This window comes from Tachysurus fulvidraco, chromosome 19 (genome assembly GCF_022655615.1).
Source record: "Tachysurus fulvidraco isolate hzauxx_2018 chromosome 19, HZAU_PFXX_2.0, whole genome shotgun sequence".
Classification (NCBI taxonomy): domain Eukaryota; kingdom Metazoa; phylum Chordata; class Actinopteri; order Siluriformes; family Bagridae; genus Tachysurus; species Tachysurus fulvidraco.
The window spans coordinates 5,659,909-5,672,488 of NC_062536.1; the positions used below are offsets into that span (position 1 = coordinate 5,659,909).

At 38.4% G+C, this 12,580-nt stretch overlaps 1 protein-coding gene across 10 annotated transcripts in view; it reads right to left on the minus strand.

Moving 5' to 3' along the window:
- The window catches only part of LOC113647404 (clathrin coat assembly protein AP180-like), a 40,751-nt gene extending 30,715 nt beyond the window's left edge, over window positions 1-10,036 (minus strand). For 4 of the 10 annotated variants that reach the window (XR_007138663.1, XM_047804065.1, XM_047804064.1 and 1 more), the window contains exon 1: window positions 9,270-10,035. Coding sequence is in view for 7 of the 10 variants with exons in the window: in XM_047804065.1 (XP_047660021.1) it covers window positions 9,270-9,399 (130 nt within the window). In the remaining 3 variants the exon portion in view is untranslated. Of the gene's footprint in view, window positions 1-9,269 lie in introns of all 10 variants that reach the window. The other 6 variants (XR_007138665.1, XM_047804069.1, XR_007138664.1 and 3 more) reach the window with 5 other exon arrangements.
- Window positions 10,037-12,580: the final 2,544 nt, after the last annotated feature.

The following is a 12,580-nucleotide window of genomic DNA, read 5'->3' on the forward strand; positions in this document are numbered from 1 at the left end:
GTTCCCCTTTGAGTCTGGTTCCTCTCAAGGGGTCATGATTCAGCTCGGACTTTGGCCACGTGCAGTTTTGTTTATGTTTCTCGTCACGTGTCTGCCCCGCCTTCGTCTGCTCCTTACTGTCACCACACCTGCTCCTCATTGTATCATGATTGTCTCGTGTATTTAATTGTGCCGCGTTGCCTTGTGCAGCGCAGAATCTACTGTTGTCCTGTCCTGTCTTCAGTCTGTGTCATGTTTCGTGTTCCCTTTGTTATTAAACCCTGTTTTGTTTTGCTATCCTGCGTCTGGGTCCGCTTCCTGCCCCGCGTCATGACACAAGGTTTCTTCCTTTTCCATCGAAGGGAGTTTTTCCTCGCCACTGCTGCCTGAGTCACATCAGACTTGCTCATTGGGGATAAATACATACACATTCTGAACTAAATCTATCTAATATTAATGTTTATATTATTCTTATAATAATCCTTTGTTCTATGTTTATGTTCTGTAAAGCTGCTTTGAGACAATGTCAATTGTAAAAAGTGCTATACAAATAATCTTGAATTGAATTGAATTGAAATTTTTCCATCTTATTGTCTTCCAGAGAAAGTGAAGGAAAAGCTATTTTCATAGCTAAAACTATCATTTGTAACTGTTAGCAAATTTCCGTGATATTAGTGGAATAAAACATAAACTCCTCCATGATCTCCTGGAGAGACAGATATATAAGCACTTCCTGAAGTGTTTCATTCCCTACCAAAAAAGCATTCGTATCCCTGTAGCTAAATTATACTATGAAGACAGAAAAGTCAGAGATCTGTAAATCTATTTATGCCAAAGCTCTTGGGAAAATCTCATAGAGAAAGCTTGATTACCGAGAAAATGTATTAGAAAAAAGAAACATGCTGTAATGACATTGGTTTATGTACATTATAGCATTGCTCTGCATACTCTCGTGTAATCTGGAGCACAAATACAGAGGTGTTGTAGCATCATCTCAGCCACAAAAGAGACCACAGAGAACTATAAATGAATTTGATCCACCCGGTGATCAATAGTGAAAGCATAATAAAGCACAGAAAATTGCTCTCTCTCTCCAAGCCTCAATCACTTCAGCCCTAAAATGCAGAGCTGTGGACAAGAGCGTCTCGTGTTCACCATCCTGTAACTCCAACCCTGAGAAAGAGACAAGGCACAAAGGAATGATAGCGTCACTATCTTAGTGACTCAACATCTAATCTGTTCCCGAATACAGCAGTACTGCAAGAACAGAGCAGATTTAATGAGAAAGGTAATGAAATAACACAAAGGAATTGCTACAAAGTACCATTGATCTGTGTGATCTGCTATCAGACAGTGCAGTAGGGCTAAAAGGAGCAAACGCACAAAGCTGTTACTTTTACTGTGTCATTTGTCCTTAGTGTCATTGTCCTTAGGTCAAGTCAAGAAGCTTTTATTGTCATTTCAGCCATATATAGCTGTTGCAGTACACAGTGAAATGAGACAGGTAGTTAGCTGTTGCACCACCTCGGTCGAGTCATCAGACCTGGAGCTGCCGTTCCCTTTCCGGACTGACTGAGGTCTCCCAGTCAGGAAGTCCAGGATCTAGTTGCAGAGGGAGGTGTTTAGTCCCAGCAGGCTCAGATTCCCAATCAGGTGCTGAGGGATGATTGTATTGAATGCTGAACTAAAGTCTATGAACAGCATTCGTACGTATGTGTCTTTATTGTCCAGATGGGTGAGGGCTAAATGCAGGTTCGGGGCAATGGCATAGTCCGTGGAGCAGTTTGGACGATACGCAAACTGTAGGGGGTCCAGTGAGGGTGGTAACTGGGTCTTGATGTGCCTCATGATGAGCTTCTAAAAACACTTCATAACGATGAGTGTGAGTGCAACGCTACGTTGTTCTGCACCTCAAACTGAGCGTAGGAGTCATTCAGCGCATCTGGGAGGGAGGCATCACTATCACAGGCAGGTGAAGCTGTGAATGCACTGCCATATGCACCGAGTGTGTGTGTGTGTGTGTGTGTGTGTGTGTGTGTGTGTGTGTGTGTGTGTGTGTGTGTGTGTAAGATGTGTTGTGTTTTAGGGTAGGGGGTCTGCTGAGTGGAGGGTTGTGCTTGTGTGCGTGTGTGCGTGTGTGCGTGTGTGTGTGTGTGTGTGTGTGTGTGTGTGTGTGTGTGCGTGTGTGCGTGTGTGTAAGATCAGTTGTGTTTTAGGGTAGGGGGTCTGCTGAGTGGAGGGTTGTGCTTGTGTGCGTGTGTGCGTGTGTGTGTGTGTGTGTGTGTGTGTGTGTGTGTGTGTGTGTGTGTGTGTGTGTGTGTGTGTGCGTGTGTGTAAGATCAGTTGTGTTTTAGGGTAGGGGGTCTGCTGAGTGGAGGGTTGTGCTTGTGTGTGTGTTTGTGTGTGTGTGAAGGAGGTTGTGTTGTGTCAAGACTTGCCGTGTCATTTTTAAATTGTCATACCATAAGTGATAATAAGTGTGTAAATAAATGTAAGTGCGGAATGTGCTGCTATAGGAAAATAAACAACTACCTGCACATAAACATTTTTCTATACTTATGAAATGGGTTTTTACTGAAAAAAAGAATATTGTCTGTCTTGCTGGTTCTGGTGGGTTAATACTTATTTAATGAATTTCCTTTACACACACACACACACACACACACACACACACACACACACACAGACACTCACACATACACACACACACACATACACACACTCACACTCAGACTTGCACACACGCACACACACATACACACACTCACACACACACACACACACACATACACCTACACACACATACACACATATACTGTACACATACACACTTACACTCACACACAAACACACACACACATACACATACACACACACAAACACACACACACACACACAGACACTCACACATACACACACACATACACACACTCACACTCAGACTCGCACACACGCACACACACATACACACACTCACACACACACACACACACACACACACACACATACACACACACATACACACATATACTGTACACATACACACTTACACTCACACACAAACACACACACATACACATACACACACACACAAACACACATACACACACACACACACACTCACACACACATATACACACACACCTACACACACACATATTGTACACATACACACTTACACTCACACACAAACACACACACAAACACAAAGCAGCATTTGTCCAGATGGAGACTGTCCTGTTTATTTGAAGTGTGTTATTAGGACAGAATTTAATTCACTCACCTCTGAAATCTTTTAATTATTAATGATGTAAAATGCACTTTTCTTTTAACACCATGTCTATGTGACCACGGTCTCTTCCACAATGAACAGATGTTCACGTCAGTACACAAGCCGTTCAATCAGGCTGTCACTCTTTTACACACCCTTAACCCTTTAACCTCTAACACTCGCACTGTGGGTCTTGTTTCCATGGAAACGCAGTACAAACACAGCCTTTATTCTAATGACCACTTACATTAAAAAGGCATCAATTTTGTGTGAACGACAAACCATTTACAGCTGAACCAGCAGCAGCGGCTAGTGAACATAAAACATAACACAAAATATATTGACTTATGCTGTATCCTAATATTTAATGAATCTTTGGAGAAATGTTTTAACAGGCAGGTCAGAGTCTACAACATACCATCTAGCAGTTAGTACTGACAGTATTTAGACATTTTTAGAGATAAATGCCATTAAACAAAGTTGCCAGATTTCAACAAAATGTCCAGCTAAATTCAGGGATTAGTAAAGAGAGACAAGTTTGTCTTCTTTTCCCAATCTTTCTAATGTATTTTAACAGTTCTGCATATCATATCCACTCTGTCTGCTCTCACACGCTGCATTTGTTTGCAGATTAACTAACTTTATTCTCATTATTTGCAGTAAATCATGATCATGAATGTCCAAAAATCATGGATGTCCTAATTTGACATCCCCGTCTGTTTCTGCCCTTTCTGCCACTCCTCCTTCCCCGAGTAATGGAGCAGCATGTTTCTTGTCCAAATAGGCCTCTATTAGTTACCTTAACTGTTACATAACCACTCTTACTTTTATAGCAAAACAGATACACACTTTAATTTACGATGCCTTTGCTTTTATAAAACCGTCCGAAAAAAAATTAAGAATTGTTCAGTGTTTGGAAGCTAAGAACGCCTAATCATGCAATAAACCATTGAGAATGATGTAAAAATATAAGATGCTTAATAGCATTATCGATAGATGCCCAAAAAATATTTTTCACAGATTTTACGTAACAAGATTTTGGAATAGTGGCAAAATGTTTTTTGACAATAAGATAAAAATAAGTATTATACAGCTTGTAAGTATACCTCAAGGAAAATAACCTGCAGTAAACAGGCACTGGGGGGCACGGTGGCTTAGTGGTTAGCACGTTCGCCTCACACCTCCAGGGTTGGGGGTTCAATTCCCACCTTCTCCTTGTGTGTGTGGAGTTTGCATGTTCTCCCCGTGCCTCGGGGGTTTCCTCCGGGTACTCCGGTTTCCTCCCCGGGTCCAAAGACATGCATGGCAGGTTGATTGGCATATCCGGAAAATTGCCCATAGTGTGTGAGGGTGTGAGTGAATGAGTGTGTGTGTGCCGTGTGATGGGTTGGCACTCCATCCAGGGTGTATCCTGCCTTGATGCCCGATGACGCCTGAGATAGGCACAGGCACTGAGATCATCCACTCATTGTTTTTGCAGTTGTATGTGACACCTTCAAATCCGTAACATTTTCCCTCTGGAAGGGTTTAAAGATTAGACCTTCACAACTAACATCTGTTTGAACTAATCAAATGACCCTGGATGTATTAAACCCTAAAGTACCATTAAGGCTGATTTCCATTTCTTCAGCACTAACACACTGGTGTGTGTATGCTGTAGTTTCAGTATGTAGTTTTGTAGTTACAGTATGCTGTAGTTTCATCCTTTAAAAAAGGCACAAAGAAGAAAACACGTTCAACGTGATGTGTAAAAAACAGCTACGATCGTCAGTATTAACCGATGAAAGATTCAAAAATTGTCTACGTTTTAGAGTCACACTTTCTAGGTTTCTTTGTTTATGACAGTTCGACTACTTTCTTCCTATTTGTGCAAATAAAACTGCTGGCTATTCCTAATATTGTTTCAAAGAACACAACTTTTTGCAAGAAACAGAAATGATATAAACACTTGGACGTAGCTAGACGTCCCTCTCTGTCCTGGTATTAGTGCCCTCATCTTCAGCTGTGTAAATAATGTATGGAAGCTTTGGCTGATTGATTTATAATTCAGCAGGTCTTACCCTGTAGGCTACAGTGATCAGTGGCCACTACAGCCATGAAGACATTACCTTGCCTCCTTTCGCTGCTGCAGAACCAGTCTGACCTACGGTGTATTATATAAATCGCTTTTAATTCTATTAAAAAAAATCAACTCTGAGATATCTGAATATCTGGATCTATTGTTTTATTGGTCTTCTGTCTCAGCAGCAAATAATATCAACACTGTCATGCACAAAGACACTGATTATATTACTCACATCTGATTGTCATGATAGCACTAATTTGGCTTATGGGCAATTCCAGTCTTAAGTCAGGGACATCGAATGGAAATGGAAAACTACACATTTTCTAGACACCATATATTTGTATTCAATACACATATTTGATGCATGAAGGAAGCGTTTTTCTCTTATATTCAACCAGGAATGTAAAATACAATGAAATATAACCATGAGTAATTTTGTTGTGCTGTGCACATAACTTGATTAGTCCATGGTAGGGTTGACATTTTGACGGACACAAACAGACAGAATGCTTCATCCACAAGTTCCACAAAACTTTTCAATATCATCCCCAAAATACATAAGAAATGATACGATAAATGACAGAAATCCCAGTTAGCACACTGCTTGTATAAAACTGCCCAATTTTCCCATTAGACAAAACATTCCATCATACATGAGTCCCCGTATCTACAGCTGTGTTAACATGTACAGCCAGTTGCTAAGTGTACTAAGTCGTCAGTAAGCGTTCCTGCTATTGGTTGCCATAGTGATAACGTTTATCAGTGGGTGGAGCGACTAGCATTGCAAATAAAACAAGAGATTTTGGTGTTTATTTATAAAAATCAGCAGTGTTTATCTGCATCATATCATACGAGATGAAGCAGAAGCAGCGTGTGCTCTATGTCATAAATGTCTTCACTCCCATTGGTAGTTGCTGCCCCATATTTGCACAAAGTTCCACTTTTTCTCAACATCGCTGATGTGGACACGCCCACATCTAGTCACCAAACATTCGCTGTCACTCATGTCACGGGAAATCCTGACAGTTCTTAATGATAATGAACGTTCTCTGATACAACGACTTGCAGTGACTAGATTTAAGAGATTGTCGTGTTCCCTTTCATGTATACTGAATTATTATTAGGACTGCACAATGAGTATAACACTGCAATTCTATAACCACATAACTGTATTGATTCTTGGATACACAGTATTCAAGCAAGAAGTTATGGTTCATAGAAGCAGTTGATGCAACTGAACGTATATCATTTATGAAGTAACAATACTATTTGAGTAATAATTGATCTCTGTGTGAATTTTTGTATAATTTGATTTCAGTTGTTGTAAACTCAAAGGAAATAACATGATAACAGCAGTTTGTTTCTATTATGTAAATTTTTCATTAAAGACATAAGAGTCAATATATTAGCATGAGATTCTGTTTCTGTTTAAGTGCAAAAATTGCCCTGTATAATACAAACATAACAATAAGCGTCGATGTGACAGAGTTAAAGATTATCGGGTTTTTCATTTGTTTTCAAGAGGTCAGATATCACACACACACCTCTCTCATTACATAGCAAAGTATATTTTCTAATCATATTCATTGTACATGAGCCTGAAAACACTAAACAATTCCCACATACTGGAATCCATGTCATGTACTTTATTTATACAACACAGCAACTGTCCTTATATTTCTGCTACTGCTACTAGTTTAATGTAACTAGCTATTTCAATATGATGTGAAAGACTGAAAACCTTCAGAATGTCCTACATACTGCTCCTGATTCTCAATAGGGATGATATTTGAATCAATTTAAACTGAAATAAATAAGGTTGCCCTGAAAGATATGGATATCAAAATGTACTGTACATTAACAAAAAATCCCAGAAGACAAATACATAATTGAGTACTATGTAATATAAAAGATTCCTAAAGGAGTCTTTAATAATTAAGGCTTTTACTATTCCACTTCACGTCTTTGAACGAGAATGCTGTGTGTAGGGTTCACGCAAAAAAGGCAAGCCAAAGAACGTGAGTGTTCCAGGTTTAACCTGAGTCTGTGGAGTAGTCAGTGAATTCATAGTACAGTAGCTTACATGATGTAGGTAAAAGTGTTCAGTGTTCCTCAGTCAGTTCCTCAGAAATTTAAGAGCTAAAAAAAACTGTAACTTTCAATAAACCTTACAAGAACCCTTAGTGATAAAATTAATAAATTGAGACACTTTAAAGTCACTGGTATATAAAGGTAAATAGTTTGCATATTAATAAATGACTATTATTTCCACATAATGATTTATTTTGGCAGATACTGAAATACTACAAGGACAATATTGTGTAAATCATAGGCTATAATATATTGGCATATTAGCAGACTAAATAAGGCACAGTGAAGCATTGGTTTTCAAAGTAGGGTATTACAGGGGTCCATAAATCATAGTTTTTTATCTATATTTTATTAAAGTAGTTGAAGCGACAACCCACCACCAGTAAAGGTGGTTTAATATTAAGTGATTTAGTTATTAATCTGTTTTTGACTGATCACTTTAACTGAATGGGTTTATTAAATTCTCAAGAACTGATCAACTATTTGGTGGATAATCAACATTAACATGTTATTGGAAAGTTCAGGAATTAAAAAGGCTCTAGGGCGCCAATAGGTACCCGGATTATTAATGCATATATTTCAATAATTAGACAAATATCTTAACAGTTTAATTGTGTTCATAACATTATTTTGTGCTAAAGTAGCTTGTGACTATATTTAAAGAGATTGTCATTGTCTTAACTAAAGTATTTAAATATAAATAAAATATATAGCCCAAAATATGTGGACTCCTGACTGTTGAACATCTCACTTCAAAACCATTGACATTAATATTGAGTTGCTGCTCTAACAGCCTCCATTGTTCTAGGAAAGCTGCCAACTAGATTTTGGAGTGTGGCTGTTTTGGGATTTGTGATCATTCAGCAACAAGAGCACTAGTGAGATCAGACACCAATGTTGGGGGGAGGAGGCATAGTGGACAGCCACCATTTCATTTCATCCCAAAGGTGTTCAGTGGGGTTGAGTCAGAGTCAGGGCTCACATCATGTCTTCATGGAGCTCAGGGGCTTTGTGTACAGGGGCTTTGTCAAGCTGGACCAGGTTTCAATTTCTGAGTTCCAGTGAAGAGAAATTGTAATGTTACAGTATGCAGAAACATTCTATATAATTGTGTGCTTCAGACTTTGTGTCACCAGTTTCACAACCACATCCATATGTATATCCAGGTGTGATGGTCAGGTGTGCACACATTCTTGCCTATATACGAAATTACATTGTGAGACAAACCTTCAAACATGTAATTCTTGTTAAGGAATAGCGAATATTTTAGAAGTATAAAGGTGTAGGCTGCAATTTATTGAGTAGTAGTGGCTCAATGGTTAAAGCCCTAATCAGAAGGTTACAGGTTTAGCTCAGTCAAGCTGCCACTGTTGGGACCATGAGCAAGGCCCTTTACCCTGTCTGCTCCAGGGTCCTGTATTATGTCTGACCCTGAGCTTTGATCCTAACAAGCTGCTGAAGAAAAGAATCGGCTTCTTTTATCGGCTATTTACTAACTCTTTTGTACATCATGTATGCTTTTTGTGGCTATTTGTAGGCCAGTTTCCACCCATCCATCCATCCACCCACCACACACACACACACAGACACACACACACAGACACACACACACACACACACACACACACACACACACACACACACACACACACACACACACACACACACACACACGCAGTCGCCCCCTGTGTTTGCGAACATGTAGAGGACACCACATCTCTTCGGTGTGGTGCTGAAACGGACAGCGCCAAGCGCTCAGACTGAACAATAAACGCTCTCCTGGACAAGACATTTACATTATGCGTCTTATTTTTGGTCCTTATTGGTAATGCAGTAAAAGTGCTACTCAAAATGTCCACTTACATTCCAGGTGTTTCTTCTTAGGCGCCATCACCTCGTGTGTGGTAGCTTTACACACAGCCCGAGCCACGTCCGAGCCGGTGAGCTGGTACTGCGCGGCGGCGATGCGGTCCGTCAGCGTTTGGCCCGACATGTTTTTTTCTTCTTCACCAATCCGTTTCGCACTAAGGAATGAACCGGCGGAGCAAGAACATAGGCTGTTGTCCGACAAAAAAACCTACACGCAAACCAACCAGCCTATATAAATGTCTACAAATAGATGTTACAAGACTAGATATGCGGTTCTTCTTCAGATCCTGTAATGAACACAGTGCTTCATAGGTGTGCGTCTTGACATGAGGGATTTGGCGCACGGTTGCGCTCCTCGGTGTTACGTAACGCGAGAGGTTACGTCGGTGACGTAGGCTACCGGATTTTCCGGATCTCTTTATAAATTACTAAAATAAAACAAAATTATAAGGATTTTTTTATTGCACGGAGATAAAAAAAAAAAACGAAACGAAACGCACTAAAGAGGCTGTAGAATGAGAAAATATAACCCGAAATGTAAAAAAAAAAAAGCTCCTTTTTTACAGGATGTCGAACGGTGTCCTCTATCTGTGTCCTTTCCTTCACTAAAGCAAAGATGCTCTTGTGCAAGGCCGTTATCTGTACAGGTTGTGACAAACGACGACTGAAGTTATCTATGATTAAATATCTGGTGTGGTTTTATTCCCTTTACCGTGTATACACGAGTAAGTGTGTGTGTGTGTGTGTGTGTGTGTGTGTGTGTGTGTGTGTGTGTGTGTGTGTGTGTGTGTGTGTGTGTGTGTGTGTGTGTGAGTGTGAGAGAGAGAGAGAGAGAGAGAGAGAGAGAGAGAGAGAGAGAGAGAGAGAGAGAGAGAGAGAGTCCTGTCCTACACGGTTGTCAGCGGTTGGCGGACACGACCACATGATCACCGGTAACCTTAAAGGAAATGGGTTTGGTTTGGGGAGAAAGAAGGCAGGCTTTAAGGGTTAAAATGGTTGATTACGATACAACACAAAAACACTGCATAATACAGTGCTAATTACTCTTATGCCAGTGTGAAAAACTGAGTAAATGCTTAGTTGTAGTCTATTAATAATATAATAACATAACGTAATAAAAGTCTTGTGGTTTATATTCTGGTTTGGTAAAACAAATACCAGCAAACGGATGTCATGCAAAGACCTATTTAGAATATACTCTATTCCTAAAACAAAATGTTTTTATTTACCTGTAGTAAATATTATTATTAATAATAGCCTATTAGGAGAAGGTAAGGAACTGAATCATGACACTTTTACTCAGTCAACTTTTGTCCAACATCTAAGGGGTTTGTTTATACCACTGATCCCATACATATCTGATTCCTCCCCAAACTTTTGCCACAAATATTAGAAGCCGACAATTGTCAACAATGTCCCTGTGCACAAAGCCCCTGAGCTCCATGAAGACATGGTGTGTTAATGTTGGACTGGAAGAACTCGAGTGTCCTGCACTGAGACCTGACACTGAGCCCTGACCCCACTGAACACCTTTGGAATGAACTGGAACACTGAACCCCAGACCTCCTCACTCTTATACACCATCAGTGTCTGATCTCATTAATGCTCCTGTAGCTGAATGATCACTAATCCCCACAGACACGCTGGGATGAAAGGTTCAACAGGCACAAATGAGTGTGATGGTCAGGTGAACACAAACGTTTGGCCGTGTAGTTTTGTGCTCTCGCTAATAGATTTCAATTAGATTCTCTTTATTTAACTTCTGTATTGTGTTTACACTCCACATCTACTTAGGAAAACCTGTACATCTGCACATTTACATAATTATCCAATCATTCATTCATTCGGTCGATCATATATCAGCAGCACAATGCATAAAATCATCAGATACTCGTCAAGACCTTCAGCTAAGCTGTGACCCTAACAGAGTTAAAATATTAGTATTTTTGCAGATAAACTAAATGTTAGCAATCTGCCCAGGATTACTCACACTGGTTATTAACTACAGTGAGGATTAGTTAAATCAAGGACTCATTTTATTGAAGACTAGTTGCACACGTGGACAAAATTGTTATTACCCTTCAGTCAATGAAAGAAAAACTCACAATGGTCACAGAAAAAACTTTAATCTGACAAAAGTAATGATAAATAAAAATTCTATGAATGTTAACCAATGAAAGTCAGACATTGCTTTTCAACCGAAACAGAATTATTTAAAAAAAAATAATAAACTCATGGAACAGGCCTAGACAAAAATGATGGTACCCCATAACTTAATATACTGTGGATTGGTTGTACTTAGTATTAGTTGTAATGAGGATTAATTATACTGGGAATGAGTTAAATTGAGGATTAATTAGTCAATTCAATTTAATTCAAATTTAATTGTATAGCGCCTTTAACAGTGGACATTGTAGCTTTACAGAACATGTATTTATCCCCAATGAGCAAACCTAATCATACTGATTATAAATTAGAATGAGGATTAGTTACATTATGGAATAGAACAATTGATGATTGGGTATGTTGAAGATTATACAGTATACTGAGAATTACTGTAGTTAAACTCAGTACTGCCCTCCAAAGGCCACTTGCGCTCTGCTGAATAAACCATTAATGCAGGGTTCTGGCTACAAAGAAAAAAATTGTTTATTATTATTATTATTATTATTATTATTATTATTATTATTATTATTATTAAAAAATAAAATTCAGTGTATAATTGTTAATTGCGTATTAAATCTTTCCCTATAAAAGTTATGTATGAGCTATGAATCATATTACACACCATACATACAATACACACTATACACATTATACACACTATACATATTATACGCACCGTACATATTATACACACTATATATATTATACATACTATATATATTATACACACTATACATATTATACACTCTATATATATTATACACTCTATATATTATACACACTATATATATTATACACACTATACATATTATACACACTATACATATTATACACACTATACATATTATACACACTATACATATTATACACACTATATTTATTATACACACTATATATAATACACACTATATATATAATACACACTATACATATTATACACACTATACATATTATACACACTATATATATTATACACACTATACATATTATACACACTATACATATTATACACACTATACATATTATACACACTATATATATTATACACACTATATATATTATACACACTATATATAATACACACTATATATATTATACACACTATACATATTATACACACTATATATGTTATACACACT